This window comes from Dipodomys spectabilis, unplaced genomic scaffold, assembly GCF_019054845.1.
Source record: "Dipodomys spectabilis isolate Male_0828 unplaced genomic scaffold, ASM1905484v1 ptg000054l, whole genome shotgun sequence".
NCBI classification, from domain to species: Eukaryota; Metazoa; Chordata; class Mammalia; order Rodentia; family Heteromyidae; genus Dipodomys; species Dipodomys spectabilis.
The window spans coordinates 10995516-11015580 of NW_024870731.1; the positions used below are offsets into that span (position 1 = coordinate 10995516).

General features: G+C 43.7%; 1 protein-coding gene across 1 annotated transcript in view; it reads left to right on the forward strand.

Annotated features, from left to right (window-relative positions):
- Positions 1-3468: 3468 nt before the first annotated feature.
- The window catches only part of Plcl2 (phospholipase C like 2), a 171146-nt gene continuing 154549 nt past the window's right edge, over positions 3469-20065 (forward strand). Inside the window, exon 1 of the mRNA XM_042679749.1 lies at positions 3469-3881. Coding sequence (XP_042535683.1) covers positions 3555-3881 — 327 coding nt within the window. The 5' untranslated portion in view covers positions 3469-3554. The remainder of the gene's footprint in view (positions 3882-20065) is intronic.

The window sequence follows — 20065 nt, forward strand, 5'->3', positions numbered from 1 at the left end:
GCATTGTCTGTTAGCCTTTCTGTTCAAGGCTGGCCCTCTACTACTTGAGCCACAGCTCCATTTTTTGGCTTTTTGTTGGTTAACTACAGATATGTCAATATGTTAACTAAAGATATGATAATTTTTCCTGCATGGGCTGGTTTTGAACCTCACTCCTCAGATGTCAGCCTCCTGAGTAGCTAGGATTACAGGCAGCCACTGAGGCCCAACTCCCTCAAAGCATTTTGACCTTCTCTTTTCTGCTCTGATTGGTTTGCACGTTAAACATATGGGGAACAGTCAAATATGAAGGCCCACAGGTTAAACTCCATCTTTAGAGAAATGAGACTGAGGTTTTGGAAATGAAAATTGGCATAACACATTGAAGAGGAGAAAAGAATCTGAAGGCCAAGTACTCAGTGAGTCAGAAAAATTTAGAGTCATAATATTAGAACCTGTGAACTGGAAACTAGATATGAATTCATAACCTGCAAGGGTATAAATGATGGCAAGAAGTCAGTAAACAGCACTAGGTTATTTTTGGATACTTGAACGAAGGTTATTATGGACCAGGGAACCTGAACAGCTTGAGTCCTAGGCATCAAATTAATGATGCAAACAAATGGAGAACAGTTAGGTGAAGGGTGACAACAATGATTAAAAGCTGAAAGTAGATTGAAATGTGAAGCAAGCATAAGAGATACCACTGTATTTTGCTGACATGAGAGAATGAAATTAATGAAGTACCTAGTGACTTAAAACATTGGGAACAAATTACTTATCAGAATCCAACCACTAGCACAGAGATATTACAAACTGGCACGAGCACCATATAGTTATCCAGAGTGCACATTTTATTAATATTATGTCTATCTTTATAGCCCTCCTCTGAAAGTTAGTTCAAAGGAACCATTAAACTGTTATTTGCTGAGGAATGACTATGATATTTTGGCTTTCTTTCTAACTCTAACTTCTATGAATTTTACAATGCTGTGAAAACACTTCAGTGACGATTTTGGCATAATATTTACAATTTCTTTAATAACATTGCTCGTGTGGAATAGGAGTAATGGAAAGCAATCACTTAGTAACTGCAGAGACACAAGCAGGAAGGAGATGCAATTGCTTATGGTGCTGTTTGTGATGAAAAAAAATCCAGACTTTAGCTTATTAAAAAGCCTGTTGGGAGCTAAGGATTGTGCCTTTGAGATGAGCATGCTGCTTTCCATGCTCCTGTCTGTGAAATGGTACCTACCGCTTGGCTGTTAGCACAATGAAGAAGTAGGCTCTAACACCAGCAGGCGTGTGACCAGTGGCTTGTGGGAGACAAAGCACTTAGGGGGATAAAAAGGAACCTGGCACAGGCCTTGGGCTGCTGGCATCATTAGTTACAGGTCTGCCAAGATGCTTTGGGAAATGTTTTAATTTAAATGCCAAGTCTGTTTCAAGGAAATCTCTCTGGTTTGACCTGTTGGGAGTTTAGAGTGAGATGGATAGGTGTTCATTTTGGAAGGCACTGGTGAGTTTGATGGTGGTTCCATAAAATAATAATAATAATAAAAAACAACATCCCACGTGTTTAAACCTCAGTCTACTTGTCTACTCAGCTCAGGGCACTCATGGTAAGAGTTTCAGCATCTATGGCTGCCATCACATTGGGATTCATAAATCACGTGGGATTGGACAGGAATTGGATCTGATCACAGAAATCCCTCAAAATATCAGGACTTCTAAAATAAAGACCCCCCACATTCTGTTTTTCCTCTCTCCCAGAATACTACCACCCAGTTAGGACTATAAATTTGATAAGGCAAATCAAGAACCTGATTACATGATTTGAATGTTTTTCTGCAAAGCTAGTGAAAGAAAAAAAAAAACCGTTCTGTAACAGTTTGTTTTTCTGTACCAGAAAAAGAAAAAAAAAAGACATAGGACTGAACACAATTATCTATTTCTATGAAAATATATCAGGGTATAGGCCTAGGTTGGTAAGAGATGTATGGGTGGAAGCTTGGGTGGCTTGGCTGGTGAGTGACAAGAACCCACATCTAGAGGATCAGAATGTTTTAAATGCCCTTGGGAACAACATGGGCCTGGCTGTGTTGTATAAAAGGCTTCTGTAGTTTGGTACCACACCATGCTAATACAAGTAAGGTCTTTATGTTCAGCCACGAGACCCCGAGTTTCTCTGCACTTCTTGGGCACTGTATCCCCAGAACGGGAGGCTCACTAGCAGGTGGTGGAGAGGTGCATGCGTGGGACCAGGCTGGGTGGGGGCACAGGTCCACGCGGTAAGGAAGGCTATCAATTTTTAGGCTGGTGGCTCTGGCAGAGGCCGGTAGGAGAGAGCTGGGACATAACATAACATAACATCAACCTGTCTCCAGGGATGAGTCTGATGGGGATCCAGGGGTTCTGGGCCAGCCAGCATCCCTAGGGCGGCAGAATCTCGGGGAGGACTGTGCCAAGGAGGGGGGCGTCAGTGCCAAACCTCTACAGGGCAGGCGAGCGCGCGAAAGACTCAGCCCAAGTGCTCCTAAATCGACCTCCTCACCCCGGCCCTGGCATCCTCACAAGGAGGTGCTGAATAATTTGGCGGAGTCCCAGAGAAGCGGGGTTGGTTTCCCTACGTGATGTGGATGAGACCCAGCGGGGGAGCCCGCAGTAGGGGTCTAGAGCTGGTCTCCACGGGGCTTGGGTGAGAACGGGAGTTCCTTGTGCGGGGCTGGGGATCCAAGCGAGGTGCAGTGGCCGAGCCCCGGGACCTTTGCACCTGTGGGGCCCGCGCGCGCTGAGCGGGCGGTGGGCAGTTGCGGGAGCTGGAGGAGACCCGACCTCGGACGCTGCGCCCGCGACGGCAGCGGCTCGTGGGGCGTCCGGGAAGGGTCTCCGCGGCCTATAGGGGGCAGCGCCACGCTCAGGAGGAGACCGCGCGGGCGCGGAGGGGTAGGGGGGCCTGGGTCGCCCCTCGGCGTCGCGCGGCGGGTGGACGACGCCCCCCGGCCCGCCGTGCGCCTCCTCCAGGCACCCCGGGCCCCGGTGGGGACGCCGAGAGGACGGGACGGGGCTCGGCACGCGGCCGCGCCTCCGCGCGGCGGGCGGGCGGGCGGGAGCGGCGGGGAGGGCGGCGCGGTGTCGGGGCCCGGGTCCCGCGTGGCGGGCTGCGGGCCGGGGTGGGCGCGGGGGATTTCTGGCGCCCGAGGCGGCGGCGGCGCGCGTGTGGCGGGCGCGTTCTCCGTGCCCGGGTGCCGGCTGCCCGGGCGCCACGGCCGCCGCCGCCGCGCTGACCGGCTGTCTCCCTTCTTCCTCCAGGACTCCTCCGCTCATCGCGCCGCCACGACTTGCTCGGTGCGCGAGGCCGGCTGCAGACCCGCGCGAGGCGGCCGGGAGGCGCGCGGAGAAGGCGGCGGCGGCGGCGGCGAGGCGCAGGGCGGAAGGCGCGGCGGCGGCGAGGGAGGGGGCAGGGAGGGAAGGAGGGGAGGGCGGGCGGGGGAGGGGCCGCGCGGCGGCCCGAGGCGGCGGCGGCGGCGGGGACGCGGGGACGCGGCTTTGTGCAGGCGGGTCGTGGGGCGCCCATGGCGGAGTGCGGCCGGGGGGGCGCCGCCGGCGGGGCCCTGCCCTCCTCCCCGGGCCCGGCCCCCGGACCCAAGGGCGTCTTGAAAGCCGGGGACGGCGGCAGCGGCGGCGGCGGCGGGCGCCTCGGCCACGGGCGGGCGCGCTGTGACAGCGGCGGCGTTTCCAACGGAGACTGCAGCCTCGGCGTGTCCGCGGACGAGAGCCGGGCCAGCCCGGCCCGGGGACCCCGCGGCGTGGCGCTCGCCCCGACCCCCGGCTCGGCCGCCTGCCCCCTGCCCCGCGAGACCAAGCCCGGGGGCCTGCCCCGCCGGAGCAGCATCATCAAGGTAAGCGGAGAGCGGCGGCGGGCGCCCGCCGGGCCGTCCTCGGGGCGGGAGCTCCGGGTCCCCTCGGGGAGGCGGGGGCAGCGGGCCGGGGGCGTCCATCCCGAGCCGCCAGCCTCCGGGTGGGTGGCGGCGCCTGGTGGAGCCGGGATTGGAAATGGCAAAAGGCGTTTTAGGAAAGGAGGCAGAGGTGATCCTGAGATGCGCGGGGAGCCGCGCTCACACGGCCCCGCGCAAGTTGGGGCTGTCACCTCTCCCAGGTGGGCTTGGGGCCTGGAACCTGCCGGGCAGGGCGCGCCTTCCCAGTGCCAGCCTGGCCTGGGGACGATCCCCTGCACCGACTCCATTGCATTTTAGAGATAGTTGGGGATTCGGCGATTTCTTAAAAAAAAAAAAAAATCCCAGGCGCCGAACAGATTTTAAAATGGTCTCTTCTGGTCGGTATTATAGTTAGTTTGCCGCTCGCAATGGTTGTCCTTGGGGGAGAGCAGGCTCCCCTCCCTCGGTGGCCGGGGCCAATGGAGTGGGTTCACACATGCTGATTTCCGCTTTCTTAGGCTTCCGAGCTCGGGGAGATTACAGTTCGCTGGATTTAATCCTTGCCTGGTTGGGCAGGCCTCCCCATCTATGGAAGTTCTTCTGGATAGTTTGCTTGGTTTTTTAGCTGTTTTGCGCACTGTTACTGTGCAGAAGGAAGCCAGTAATCGATTTGTGCATTTTAAACTCCAGAAGTAAGATCGAGAGTTTGTGATGGTTTTCTTTCTACTATGATATTTTGGGTCTGCCACACAAATGTTGAGAGAAAGAGAGACGGTGGAAGGGAGGGGGGAAGAGAGAGAAAAATAGCTAAGTGGGGGACTTTAGGCAAAACTAGATCATTTGGGCTTGCTCAAGTTTGGAGCAAATAGACAAACGTTGCTTTCTGAAAGTCAGGGGGTTATTGGGACAGTGAGCAAGAGCAAAACACCCTCAGTGACAGGGTTGCACCCATCCTTCCTGTGGCTGATAACCTGTGGAGAGGTCAGGATATGTAGTCAGTCTACGGCACTCTGGGGAAGAGTTGGCCGAGGGAGAGAATTGGCACTACTGGTATTTGAAATTTACAGAAATCTGCTAGCACCATGAGCATACCTCCAGGTGTTATCCACTCAGGCAGTCACCCAGTGCAATATGCAGCACCACCCTGACACACTGGAAGAGGCAGTTGGGAAGCTGCATTTTGCATGGTCATCTGTTTGTACAGTTTGATGTGTGGGCAAGGACACTACCGAAGGACTTTAAGATCGAGTGTGTTACCTACCTGAAGGCATTTCCTTAAACTTAGAAAAGTAGTGTCTTTTGCTATCGATGTAGCTTTTAGTGATACATTATTTTCTTTTGCTATAGTTTATTTCTCTGAATGTTATCTTCAACTGGGCACAATCCTCAGTCCTGTTTGTAGAGTTATGTGATGTTTTTGTTTTTATTGGTCGCTATGCATTTGTGGTGATAATGAAACTTTAGGCGAAATCTTAGAGAAGATACCAAAATACCTCTTGTTGTTTTGAGGACATATTTTTATTTTTTCAATCTTTCCCTCTGTGACCGGGACTTGAATTCAGGGTCTGATGCTCAAAGGTCTGATGCTCAAAGGCTGGCACTCTATCATCTGAGCCACACCGTTTGTGTGTGTGTGTGTGTGTGTGTGTGTGTGTGTGTGTGTGTGTGTGTGTGTCCGTGTCCATGTGTGTCCTGGGGCTTGAACTCAGGGCCTGGGCACTGTCCCTGAACTTTTCTGCTCAAGGTTAGTGCTCTACCACTTGAGCAATAGCTCCATATCTGGCTTTTGTGGTGCTTAATTAGAAATTAGTCACTGCCTAATCTGGAATTGCCATCTTCAGATCTCAGCCTCCAGAGTAGCTAGGATTACTGGCTTGAACCATTGGTGCCCAGCCATCCTGTATTTACATTTAAAAAAAAATCTTAGATTCTGTAGAGAGATTTGTAGTGTAACTTATTGAATAACTGCAGTGTTTGTTACTCCTTTTACACTCGGAAGATAAGGAAGAAAATCACTGGTTAAGATATGTGACATATGGAATTAAAAACTTGTGGGTTGATATCATGTCTTTAGTGAAGTTTATAACTACACATGGAGAAATACTATTGATTGTCTAGGAAGTAGTGTTGATACTTCTGTTGAATTCTGAATGCTTCAAGGATATGCTTTTACTTTTCTTTTTTCTAATAAAGGAAGTTGGCTTCTTGTTCATCATTATACCCCTGGATACTGAGTGCCAGGAACACAGTAGGGCCTCAATAAGTTGCTTACTGCTTACTGAATGGAGGAATGTTAAGGAAGTACATATTTTCTCCAAGTTCTGCTAACCTCTAAAACAGGTAGTGTTAGATTTACTAATCTCCTATCTAGTTAATTATCTTATACCTCCTAGGATGATGTAACGTATTTCTTTTTCTTGCCTTTATTCTCAACATGCATTTCTGTAGCTACTCTTGTCTGGTTTATAAGAAAGAGGGGATACTATATTTAAATAAGTAATTACTGCTTCTCTTTGAAGTGGTGTTTTGCAGCATTAACATTTTAGGACAGGCAGGCACTGGTGGCTCACAACTGTAATCCCAGTTACTCAGGAGGCTGAGATCTGAGGATTGTGGTTTGAAGCCCAGGCAGCCCAGGCAGGAAAATCTGTTTGACTCTGATCTCCAGTTAACCCCCAAGAAGCTGGAACTAGAGCTGTGGCTCAAGAGGTAGAGTGCTGGCCTTGAACAAAAAGTTAAGAGATAGTGCCCATACTCTGAGTTCAATCCCCAGTACTGTACTCTCTCTTGCTCTCTCTCTTGGAATGTAGTATGGCATTTTCTAAAGACTGATTACAGTAGAAGATAATATTTTACAGAATAAAGAATCCTTAATGTTGAATTTTATCAAACAATGAATGCTGAACAGGGAAGATAATATATTGTGTTTTTTGTTAAAGAATAACAAAGAACTTAAGCAGAGCCCATGTGTGAAGAAGTAATAATGACATCCTCTGTTTCCTTTTGTTGCTTCTGAAATATTCTGAGGCATGAATGCAGTCAGATGATCAGGAGGGAGAGATTAGTAAGCAAGGTGGTAACCAGATGGAATGGAAGGGGGAGGGTGCTAAGGAGCATGGACTGGTAGTTATGGTGTTGTATGAGTTTAAATATCAGGCTTAGGCTTCTCTCCAACTTTTGCTTTTTTTGTTGTTGTTGTTGTTGTTGTTGTTGGTTGTGGGGCCTGAACTCTGGGCCTGGGTGCTGTCCCTAGGCTCTTCAGCTCAAGGCTAGCGCTCTACCACTTGAACCACAGCGCCACTTCTGACATTTTTCTTTTTGCTTATGTGGTGCTGAGGAATCGAATCCAGGGCCTCATGCATGCAAGGCAAGCACTCTACCACTGAGCCACCTTCCCAGCCCCAATCTTTGCATTTCTTAAGGTTGGAGTTCTAAATCAGAGAGAGGAACAAGGACCCCAAGTAAGGAATGGTAGGCAAAGAAGGCCAATTATTTCCAGTGTGCACAAAGGACCAGAACATAGTCAGGAATATGCTGTAGGTTGGCCAGAATTATATTTCTCATTTAAAAATCATTCCTTTGGCATTTCACCTGTTTTATTTATTTATTTATTTTAGTCATGGGGCCTGAACTCTGGGCCTGGGCGCTGTCCCTCAGCTCTTCAGCTCAAGGCTAGTGCTCTACCACTTTGAGCCATAGTGCCACTTCTGGCTTTTTCTGCTTATGTGGTGCTGAGGAATGGAACCCAGGGCCTCATGCATGCAAGGCAAGCACTCTACCACTGAGCCACCTTCCCAGCCCTCAACTGTTTTATAAATAAGGCTTGAACAAGAAATTACTTTAAGACTAGCTTTTTTTTTTTTTTCCAAAGTAGATGTACAGGTCAATACTAAAAGATCTTACTGTGTTTGGTATCAGTGTTCATGAAAATTTAGTGTGAACAGCCTCACAGAACCTTTTACAAACACTTTGAGATGATAAACAATCATCAGAATCGCCAGCATACTTTTCTACTTTTCTTAGCTTATTTTAAATAACTGTACGTGTATTTATTTATTTATTATCTTTGAGTAGTCATACAAAGAGATTTCAATTCACCACATCAGTTTATAAGTACAAAGCATTTTGACCCATGACACCCTAATACCAGTATACTTTTGAGCTTATTCATAGAGGCCTGCTACTGGATTTTTAGGGAAGAAGCCATTGTATTGGTTATCTTAAGTAATCTAGTAAATGAAAATACCACTTTTATGTTTTTTTCCATAATTCACTTTCTCTCACTGTTCAGTACAGACTATGCTTTAGTTTGAAACTGATAATTTGGTTAATTGTTCACATGGCATCTATTTTTTTATTAATAGTTCTATCCTTTAATTCAAGAACATGGTATAAAAATAAGAAATAGAATTTTAGGCCTTAGGTTTCTTTTTAGTATTAGAAATAATGAAGCTAAAATGTCTCTATTAGTTGGATGGTTTATTTTAATGATAGCTAATTAAACACTTCGGTTCATGCTTTTAAAAGTACTATATGATTGCATACAGTAAGGTGGACATTAGTGTTGAGTTCTGTGAGCTTGCACAGCCACAGAGTTTCCTAATAACACCACAGTTAAGACAAAGAGCAGTTCCTCCACCTCATCTTCATATCCCAGGTCTCTTTGTATTCTTCCCACCCTTCCTTCCCCAGACTATGGCAATTACTGATCTTAGGTCCTTTCCACCACTGAGTAAATAGAGCCACTGCATCATATGGTATTTAGAAGAAGTAAGAGTAGCCACTTGCTAAACCAATCACAGGGGCAGGAGGAAAGTAGAATTCAGAGAGGTAGTCATGTGTCTGTCCACCGACCTGTATTTTATGTAAATGTGGCTGTACTCCACTGCTTTCTCCATTATACTGGCCATTTAACTTTTCTGTAGAAGGAAAGAAGAGAGGAAGTTGGTGTTGGAACTTGGACTTATATGGGATGTTGGAGTGGGGAAGAGAATCCATTTATACTCACAGAAACTGGCAGATCATATCACCAGGCAGCTGTCTCATCACCTGTTGGGGTGGCTGAACCAGCCCTTGGAGCTTCCCTGTGACCAGCAGTCTGACCTTGTCCAAGGTGACAGTCCTTATTTTGCTTAACATAGACATTGCCATTATCTGTCTGCATGGGAGAAACACTAGGATAATCTTTGTAACAGAGTCTTTAGGACAGGCAGGCTTTGTTCCTTTATTACACATGCTCAAAGTAATAAAAACTTATACATTATAAGTTTATTATCCATGTATGATATTGGTCCATGTTTAAATTAAAATGGTTCTATGCAAGCAAAAACTGGTCTGCATAGATAGATGCCAACTACTCAGTCACTATTTTTATAATTGGATCTCTTTTGTGTGTGTACTAAGACTGGGACTTGAACTCTGGGCTTGGGTACTGTCTTTTGACTATTTTAAGGCTGACATTCTACCACTTGAGCCATAGCTCTGCATCTGGCTTTGTGCTGGTTAATTGGTGATAAGAGTTTCATAGACTTTCCTGCTCAGGCTAGCTTTGAATCTTGATCCTTACATCTCAGCCTCCTGAGTAGTTAGGCTTACTTGTGTGAGTCACTGGTTCTGGAATAACTGGATCTTAAAAGGTATCTGCATTCAACTTTAGACGTCTTTTTTTCTTAAATGAGGAAAGAAAAAAACAACTGCATACCCTGCTAACTTGTAGGCGTATCGTGAGTGTTAAACAGTGCCTTCATCCCAAAGTGAATCTGTTTAGGTAGATAGGCAGATCCTAATGGATCATTTAGGTCAGAAAAATCTAATGGCCAATCAGCAGCTGTCCACTTCATTTTGTGCTAATGCATTTCAGACCCTGGAGATCAGTGCTGAAACATCAAGATTGCTTGTTCCAGTCTACTCAGAGAGCTTTGTCACAATTCAGAACTCAGTTTCTGGAAGTCATCACAGTAGATTAATTTTCATACACCAGAATTATTTTCCTTTTTTCACCTTTCCCAGTTTACTGTCCAAATCATTGTATCTGGCTTGCATTGTTTTTCACCAATGGATTCATAAAGAGAACTGATGGGAAATTGTTTTCTTAATTGCCAACATCAGCTACTTCAGTCATTTTCTTAGAATGTTCGATCCCAGAATCAGCTCACTTTTTTTTATAGTTGTGAGTGCTTTGCAAGGTTTTTTTTAAAATGTTTAAGTTATCCAGGGCTGAATATTTAACAAAGTAAGACAATGTTTACAGCCTAAATGCAGAAATAAGTGAAGTATGAACAGTCTCAGTTTCTCTCCAGGCTGTACACATATACGTGTCTACAATCAGATACTCTGTCCTCATAATGACCAGGTTTGGGATGCCATTACTCCTCCTCTATCAGACCTCTGGGGGGCGGGTAGTTTAGCTATCTTCTTGCTCTTTGTAATGTGATTCAAATATTTTTTTCACCAGTGGGTCCACAGGACCTGAAACTGCCAAACTAGCTTTGTCCTTGATTGTGCTTGTTAGCAGATTGTCAGTCATGACTCAAACTCAGAACCGTTGTGGAAGATTGAGCTGCACCTTCATCTACTTTGGGTACCCTAAAGCTGAGGATAAGGGAGTTATACAATTAATTACATTGAGCTTCACTGACATTGGTAAGAAGGGGTCACCGTGCTGGCATACCAGTGTATTCTAGATCATCAGAGAGGGCAGGCAGCTGAAGTCCATGGCCATTAGCAGTTAGTCATTGGCAGGGTCAGTTAAGAACAATGTGTTCTAGCTCATTATCTCTACTTGCCTATTCCCTGGGGTGGGAGGATGTGCCCAGGCCACATGGCATGTCTGCATTATTCAGGAGAGAGAAGTTACTTGAGTTTGAATCAGGCTTCCTTTGAACCTTGGGTGAGATACTGAATCATGTATGTCTAGGTACCTCATCTCTAAAATGGGTAGAGAAAACTCACCTCTCATGCCACTGTGGATTCAGTAAGACAATCTGGTCTTAGATGTCTAAGGGGCAATGCGTGGCCTGTAACTGCTCACAGTACACACTACCTAGGATGTCTTTCTGATCTTCAGTTTCTCTCTAGAGGTTAACCTGAGGCATGCAGACTCTAATTCTAGTGGAACTGGAGATCACTAGCATTTCCCATGCTCATTTTGGAAATTTGTCTCTTGAGATATGCAGAAAGTGCCCAGAGAATTTTCCAGATACGTTCTATAGATGCTCTCGGGAATGTTTTTTTAGGTAGCTTTCTGAATCAGATGCTTCAGTACAATGGTATACATATGTAAACAGCCCTGCTGTGAGACCAGAGGGTAGTGAACATAGTTGCATTTTGCTAGCTACCCATCTGTATTGATTTGCCCAAGAAAATCCAGTTTTATATCTTTTATCATGACAAAATTATTAATAATGCCTCTTATGGCTTTCCAAAGTGTCCCAGGCTGGATGATAAGTAACATAGTCAGGTCACTCAAATTGTAATCTTCCTTTTACAAACTCCATTACAATCTATGTGGAGCCTCAGTGTGCTTGGCTTTGGTGCTAAAGCTTGACTCTTACATCCCTATATTTTACCTCTCTTCTCAGAACATGTTTCTCCTGTCCTAGTTCTGCCTAATGTCTATCTTGACTAATCACTCTCCAATTAGAATGAATTTTTTTCCTTTGCCTTCTAATCACCACTCTGCCTTGTGTCTCCATGCTGTTGATCCTAGCCCCCCTCTGCTACATCCTACTCACTTTAAGTTTTTGAAAACCCCTAGCAGCTGGTTGTAAGCATGTATTAAAGTATGTATTTGTGGAACAAATGTGTGAATAAATAAATGGAGGTGAATGACAAATCTGCTAAAGATGTTTAGACTTAACCTCCAACTGGTTTTGATTAGAATGTGAGACTCAGTAGGATGTGTACTTCAAAGAAGAAATCTATTTCATGTTTGAAAACAGTCAAAAGGAAGGAAATATCTTTACTTAAAGTTGATCCAAGACTGGTCCCTCCTAGATTGTTCTACAAGATGTTAAATGCTTTGTCCCTTTGTGCTCCTGAAATTGGAGTGAGCCTTTGAAAATGTCTTTGGATTTATGTTTTGCTATCAAGCTGTAAAGGGCATGGCAAGAGAGTGTTACTATTTGCTAAAGCACTTAACATCTTTTTTGGCATATGGTTTCTTTAACATGTATAGCTTTTGCTTTGTTTTATTTATTTTTAATTTTTTTTGCAGGGATGAGGAATTGAAACTAGGGTCTTGCACTTGCCAGTTTTTGTTCAAGGAACTAAAAATTACTTTAACTTTCATTTGTATTAATGTTGAATTATCCAAAGATAGCATTGGGAGAATTGATAATGAAAAGAAAACACCTAAGGAATCTAGAATACTGGCATAAAAGCTATAGGGAATCTGGGGATCTCTCTGCGGAAATTGAAAGGGAACATTATCACAGAGACAAGAACCAACAGTCAGACCAGGTTTGGCTGTGTGGACAGTGCATGCTGTGGACTGCTTTGCCACTTTCTTCTATTGTGGCTTCTAGATGCTTAACTTAGAAGTTTCCATCAAGTCCTAAAAGAGAAGACTGTTTTTAATAAGAAGAATTTGACTTCTTATGACTAAATCTTGGTATGAAGTCACGTGAACCTGATAACATAAATGTGTAGCTTAGTCCTGGCTGCCGTACCTAGGTTTCACTCTAATTGACAAACCAGGACTTGGGCCTTTTTCTTCCCATTCTTTCTACGGATAAGTCAGTATTCAAGTATCTCTTTCTCCCTCCCCACCTCTTCTTCTCCTTCTCTCCCCACCTCTGTCTCTCTCTGTGTTTGTGTTTATACTGGGTCTTGAACTCAAGGCCTTGAGCTCTTGCTTCGCCACTCAAGGCTGATGCCCCACCATTTGAACTTCACTACCAGTTCTGACTTCTTGCTGGCTAATTGGAAATGAGTCTGGAGGATTTATCTGGGTGGTAGAATAAGGGCTCATCTTGAACCAAGATCCTTAGATCTCAGTATCCTGAGTACATAGGATTATAGATGTTAGTTATTGGCACCCAGCTTAGGATCTTCTTGAGTATTCTAGATACATTACTTTGAAACTCTCAGGTATTAACAGCCCCAAAACTAAGCAGCAAGGTTGAAAAGTAAGAAATAACGTAGATTCATGAGATTTTTTCAGAATCATATCAAATTCTTCTGTAGTTAGAGATATACAAAGCCATACTGATGAGCACATTAAGCTCCTAGCTATGGTTGAATTCATTTATTTGCATGTTAGCATAACAGAATTGGGAAAAAAGTTGTTATGTAATAGTGCAGTATGTGGGTATTAATAGAACAAGATGTGGTCTTACAGATAGCTAAATTTGTTAATTCGTTTTTTTACTATAGATAGCTGCATGTGTATATACTTAGGCATGCATATACTCTGAAGACTGTTTATAAATAGTAAAGATCAAGAGCTAACCAAATAACATAGTGGTAGGTTGACATGAGCCCAGTCTCATGAAAGACAAATGGGTAGCAGGTGTCTGCTCTCTAAGTTGAAAATGCTCAGGAAGGGCTAAGCTGTTTATGAGCATTGCTGATGAGACCTCTGTTGCTTTTGACCAATTAGTATGGCCACATTGGGGAAGTGACCTTGTTTGCAGCCACTGTTAGAATCACAAGCTGTGTGACACTCCCTGTATGGCTTCCTGATACTTTTTTATTTCTCAGGAAAACTTGTATCCTGTGGGCATAGTAGATGTAATTTTTCCAATTGTGATGCGGTTTATTGTTTATTCTCATAGAAAATAAAGTGAGTTGCTTAGATTTTCATTTCAACTCGTGCAAGCAGCTTATATTCAATGCCAATAGACTTATTCATGAGTTTTCATATTAGAGCTAATTGAATACTCAGGGAAATACAGTTTCAAGGGAGTATTTTATGTGATTTTTTTTGGAAGAAATTTGGTTTACATATAGTTCCATAAATAACACTCCCTGTGTATTAAGTGGATATGTGCATGTTCAACTGTAGTAGACACTTGTATCAAACAATTTTCCTAACTGGTTAAACTAATTTACATGCTGTATGGGGTGGGGTATGAATTCTAATTTTTCTACTCACACACAGTTGGTATTGTCAGTAGTTTTGTCTTTTTTTGGGTTATGATTGTTACCGTTTTGTTTTGGCACACTGTTGTGATGTCTGTGCAGTCAGTGGTACCTTACTGTGACCCTTGGGTTGAATTTTTAGATGACTAGTGACACTGGACATCTTCCATATGGACATTCTCTTTGGTAAAAATACTTATTTCTGTCATTCATTTAAAATGATGTCTTGCAGAAATTGATTTGTATGCCTTGTTTTCTCTTTCTGGATCTGCTTTTTGTATGGTACAAATGAGAGAATGGCTTCTTGTGGCCCATGACTTCCTTTCTCACTGTCTTAAGGGGTATCTTGCCATAAATAACAATTCTTACTTTCAGTGAAGTCCACTTTATCAGTATTTTCACTTACAGATATTTTTTTATTTTTTATTGATTTTTGTGCCAGTATTGGGGCTTGAACTTGTGTCCTCATGCTTTTGCTTGGCTTTTTTCATTCAAGGCTGGTATTCTACCATTTGAGCCATAGCTCCACTTAAGGCTTTTTTTCTGGTTGACTGGAGATAAGGGTCTCACAGACTTTCCTGCCAGGGCTGACTTCTGTGATCCTCAGATCTTCGCATCCTAAGTAGCTAATATTACATGTGTGAGCCACCAGCACCAGGCTTCATTTATGGATATTACTTTTGTATAATGTTTAAGAAATATCTACTGAAACCCATGAAGATATTAATTTATTTAATCTCTAGAGCCCTCTTTTGTTTTCACATGTGTGTCTATATATATACGTATATATGTGTATATATATATGTGTATATATACATATGTGTGTGTGTGTGTGTGTGTATATATATATATATATATATATATATATACAACAACCTATCTGAACTTTATTTTTGTGTGTGGTAGGAGATAGGGGATAAAAATGTCTTTGCATATAAATAGTTTAATTAACTCAGTGCTATTTGAAAATATCCTTTCTCCACTGTATTACATTTGTTCTTTGTCATAAATTCAGTGAGTAGTTATCTCTGGGTTGTTTTGAGAATCTATTGGTGACAACAGTCTGTTTGACTGTTTATTCCATGGTGTCTTTCCTACTTGCTATCTATCCAGTAGAAATTATGATAAGTGTGTATGAGAAGAAATGTACAAGATTGCTGACAGAGCATTCACTGTATCAAATCCAAATGAGAAACAATTCAAATAGTATATTATACAATGGAAGACTGTAGAGAAAAAGAAAAGTCAAGAAAGGAAAACAGACAGAAAATAATAGTTGACCACCCTGTAACCACTTGTCTCTTAAGCAAAATATTGAAGGAAGAAAATACAAAAGGATATCTTTATTCCATTTATATAAAGTCCAAAACCAAGATTGAGAAGGGGAGCCAAAGACCCTCTAGAGCCATATTTCATGGTTTCTAGTTATGGGTGGTGGTTTCATGTGTGAATTTACTTTGTAAAATCTGTCTAACTACATACTTAGGATTTTTCTGGAGATACACTTTGGCAAATAAGTTGATTTAGAAAATTAAATTGTGAACATCAATCAAATTTGGGTACTTATCAGTCTCTTCCTTTGCCTATTAAGTCCCAGTCTTGGAAGTTTACTTTTGTCTGTGAGTCCATAGATGACAGGTGCTTTTGTGGCAGTTTTGTGTGTGTGTGTGTGTGTGTGTGTGAGTGTGAGAGAGAGAGAGAGAGAGAGAGAGAGAGAGACTGACAGAGACAGAGACAGAGAGACAGAAAGACAGACAGAGAGACAGAGAGATATATAATCTGAGCTCCGTGTCCTTGGGAGAAAGGGTTAGCTTTCTAGATGACTAAAACTGGTCCTGTTCTGGAATGTGCCGGGGACACAGAGGTGCTGTACCAGGGGTAGGGGGAGTTGACAGTTAGGAGACTGTTGGCTATTGCAGTTATCTTAATACTATAGTTGCAATGGCTTGGAGTTATTATTGTTAATATGATTTGTAAGAGTAGCTTTGAGCATTTTGATTGTTCAAGTGTGTACAATTGACTACAGAATGTGCTACTCATACAAAAGTTCTGTGAACTGCCCCAGATCTGTGAACAGTAGTGTTTAATCTCCACTGAATAGCAACTCTTCTTCAATCTGGGGTGGTCAACAGGGAGCTTCAGCTCTATTGCACACTGATTTGTCCTCTAAATATTGTCTTAGGTGGGGAATCAGGGAAGGAAAACATTGTGTCTTCAGCTGAGTCATTTTGGGACACACTAGAATTACCTGGCTTCCAAAACAGCTCCACTCCAATCAAGTTGGAACCTCTTAGGGTTTCCTAAAGTAGGAAGGGAGATTTTATGGTCTAGTGGGGGTTAATTAAGAACAAGGGTTAAACTTTCTCATGTGCCCTATAACACCCCCATTATGCTCTGTTAGACAAAACAACAAACAGCTGCAGTATTCTCTGAGCTGGAGTAGAGGGTCAGGTTAAACCTTCAACTTCTCTGGAGGTTTGCCCTCAAAGAGTGTAGCTTCTCTCTTCTTGAGGGGCATAAAATAGCAATGAAGGGTACTGAAACTTTAGTTAAATTTACAGAGATAGGTTTTATATATCAACATAGAGTCAAGTCAGTCCCTAGCTAACAGAAGTGATGGGAGAAATATGTATTGCAACACTGATTATTTGAAGGCTTCATCTACCATCACTGTGCAGCAGTGTTTCCTGGTCTGTCCTTGATGTGTTCCTCTCCTGTAGGAGAGAAAGCCACCTGTGTACCCACGGTGCTCTGTGACATGGAGGAATGAGCCTCCCCAGGAATGCTTTTGGAACTAGTTTGACCGACACAGCACTGTTCCTAGAGATGTGACTGCATATTTCAACAACTACAGTGTTAAGATAATTGCAAACAACCTGAAACAAATTCATGCACATCCTTTATCATCTCATCTTATGCTCAAATGGCAGTGTTTACATGTACTCAAATGATGTTTAAATGGAGGAAGGTATATAGCAACACTTGCCCAACAGGTGTCTGTAGGGATGGGTGATTTAAACTGGGAGAGAGATTTAAACCTGGGTAGTGGTTCTTGACTCCCTCTTAATGGTCAGCTGGCTACTGGACAGGAGAGTCATGACCTTTGAGGGAGGATGCACTTTGCTGGAGCATTTTCCTTTAACCACAAGGACCCTGTGGTCAGAAAGAGTGAACATTGAAAACAGGGGTTATACCATGGGGGAGGGACATACAAAGCAACAAAAAAAGATCACATGGTTCCTTATAAATACATTAGAAGGGAAAAACAAAATGTTTAAACAGGGATACAGATTGACCCATTGCAACAATGAGATGGGCAAGACGCTATGTCGAAAAGTGAACTTTACAATTTAGGCGGGGGGAGTGGGGGTAGTTGTGGAGGTGGGAGGGACGGGATGGTAGGAGAAAAACAAAGGAGACAGCAATGCTAAGTAAGAAATGTACTCATTACCTTGTTCATGTAACTGTAACCCCTCTGTACCGTATTTTTGCAATAAAAAAACTTATTTAAGAAAAGAAAGGATGAACATTGAACTCCCAAAGCATCTAGAAAATTATTTTATGGGAGGTAAAGTAATAACATGAAAATTCACTTGTGACATGTTTGAAGCCTTAGTTACATGGTATGCCCTTTTCCCCTTGGAACTTGCTCTTACAGTTAGGAGCCTTCACCATTCCTTGTTTTCCTCTTCCAAATTAATGTGAATGCATTTTCCAGCAGAGAAGCATATGTTATTCACTTGCCTTAAGTAGGCAACAAGAAAGAGAAATGACTGAATGAGAAGGTTGTATTTTGGGGACTCCTAACTAGAGGGTAGACCTATAGTTTGGGAACTGCAGAAGTGTCCTGGAGCTGTCTTGCTCTTGATTGTAAGCCACCTGTTAATATGTACATGTATGATAGGCAGCTTCATTTGCTTGGTCTAAAGGGGAGGCATAGCAGCAATGAACATTAATATTCTTTGGGAGGAAGCCTATAGCTTTTTGTGAAAAGTTAGTTCTCAGTAATAATTACCAAGTTGGGAGTCAGAGAGGTTTCCTTTCCTCCAGCCTTGTTACCCATGTTTTCTCACTTATTATTATTGTTAGGGAAGAAGAGATGTTTGAAGTTAGTCCTGAATAATTCACTAGGTGTTTTGTCTCAAAGATTACCTGCTATTTATGAGTGCTTCAGTGAGGGGTCTCTAGGTGAGTGAGAGAAACAAAGAGAAAGGGTTGCATAGCAAGTACTCTGTTGGGCCCCACACCGTGGGGGCCATGAGAAGTATCTTCCTGGAGCAGCATCCCTGACCTCAGTGCATCACTCCTCCTCATCTATGCTGCTGGATAGCAATGTAAAAACATGAAGGAGGATGACTTGGAAGATGTCACCTAAGCAGGGTGCAATAAAGCTCCTGTCCTCAGGACCACTCTCAGGCTTGCCAATCCTGGTAATGTCAGAGGCCATTAGATCATAATTATAATAATAGATTATACTTCAAAGCAGTGTTTCAAGCAGTATTTCCATACCAGGCAACACATAAAAAAATGTAACTGTGTAGTAACACAGTTGTGTAGTTGAGGACATTCCCTGGGACTGAAGACTCACCTAGCTGTAGCAGGGGTGGGGTTGTTATAAGGTAAATGATAAGGTAAAGCCACATTGTAAAATATAAAATATTGGAGTTTTTATTATACAGTTAACAGGCTGCAGGCTGCCAGTTGTTACAAAGGCCTGCATCATGCAAATACATGTAACATAGCTAGGAAACATGCTGAAGAGGAAAGAAATTAAAAAAACAATACCAACAAACCAATTCAGCTCCAATGGAGAGCTGAATTGGGATGCCATGATTACTGGAGATGAGCCAGGAGACAGGTCACAGGACACGATCACAGAGACACCAGAGGCATGGCCTCTGGCGGCTAGGCTGGTCTGTGCCTAAGTAGGTCAGCACAGGGGGCAGATCCTCAGGAAATTCTCAGTCCCAGGGACTGGACTGACAGATTCAGTAACCTATCAGCCAAGTACCTGCCCCTGCCTCCAGGGGTCTGGGCACGCCCATTACCTGGGAAGCAGGTGATGGGGAGTCCTTCCTCCAGCATGAAGACAAGATGCCAGCCCCTACAGTCCATCATGTGGCCAATATGGCCGTCAGGGTTAGCAAGTATGGTAGTTTAGGAAGCTCTGTTTTCAAGGTGATGGAGAGAGTAGAGGGAGAAGGGAAGGAACAGTGAACTCTAGGGTGCTGTTGAATCTGTCCTTTATGTATAACTCCAGTGGCCAATGGCCACTTGGTTAGCAGATTGAAGCTGGGCTCCAAGTCATGCCATGGAGCTGTGGCTGGCCAGCAGGCATGTGGATGGCAGACTGGAGCAGATAGAGTATCTCACAGCAGGAGGAACAGTAACCCTTTACCTTCACAGGAGTGCTACTGTCCTCTGGGAAGGGAACTAATAGGCTAGCTTTAGGGCTTTCCTTTGTATCTGAACAGAACACTGTTGGTTGGGTCATTCTTAAAAATTACAACAGAAGAGCTGCAAGGAGGCAAGGAGGCAAAACTCTGAATTTCTATCTAGGGTACAGGCCAGAGACCTGGATACCAGTTGGGGTGTCCATGGAACTGGCTGTGGAGAGAGGAGCTGTGTGTGGCAAACCCCAGGCCCCTGGGCTCTGAAAAGGGCCTCACCTCTTGTGTTTGGCTGAAGTGTTAAATGCGTCAAGAAGGACTCCATTTTGTCTTCCTTTTGCTATAAATAGTGTGTGGAGTCTTGTCTGCCAGATTTCTTATGTGTCTTTCTGCACCTTGGCAAGAGGTTTTTGTGTGACTGATAGGTTAAGTGAAACTATTGGGTCTTGGGAAGATCTGTCTGTTTTATTGATTTAGTTTCTGTGCTGTTTTATAGTTGATGACTCTTTACATGAGAAACATATGCACTATTCCTTAGGTTTGCTAATAAAACTTCTGTTTTCCTCTTTTGTTGTTGTTTCTGAGTTACGTACCTTTTGACTTGTATGTAAGTTTATCTGATTTGAGGAGGGGATGGGGAAGCACAGAAATAGTGGGACAAAGGATGAATGAAAT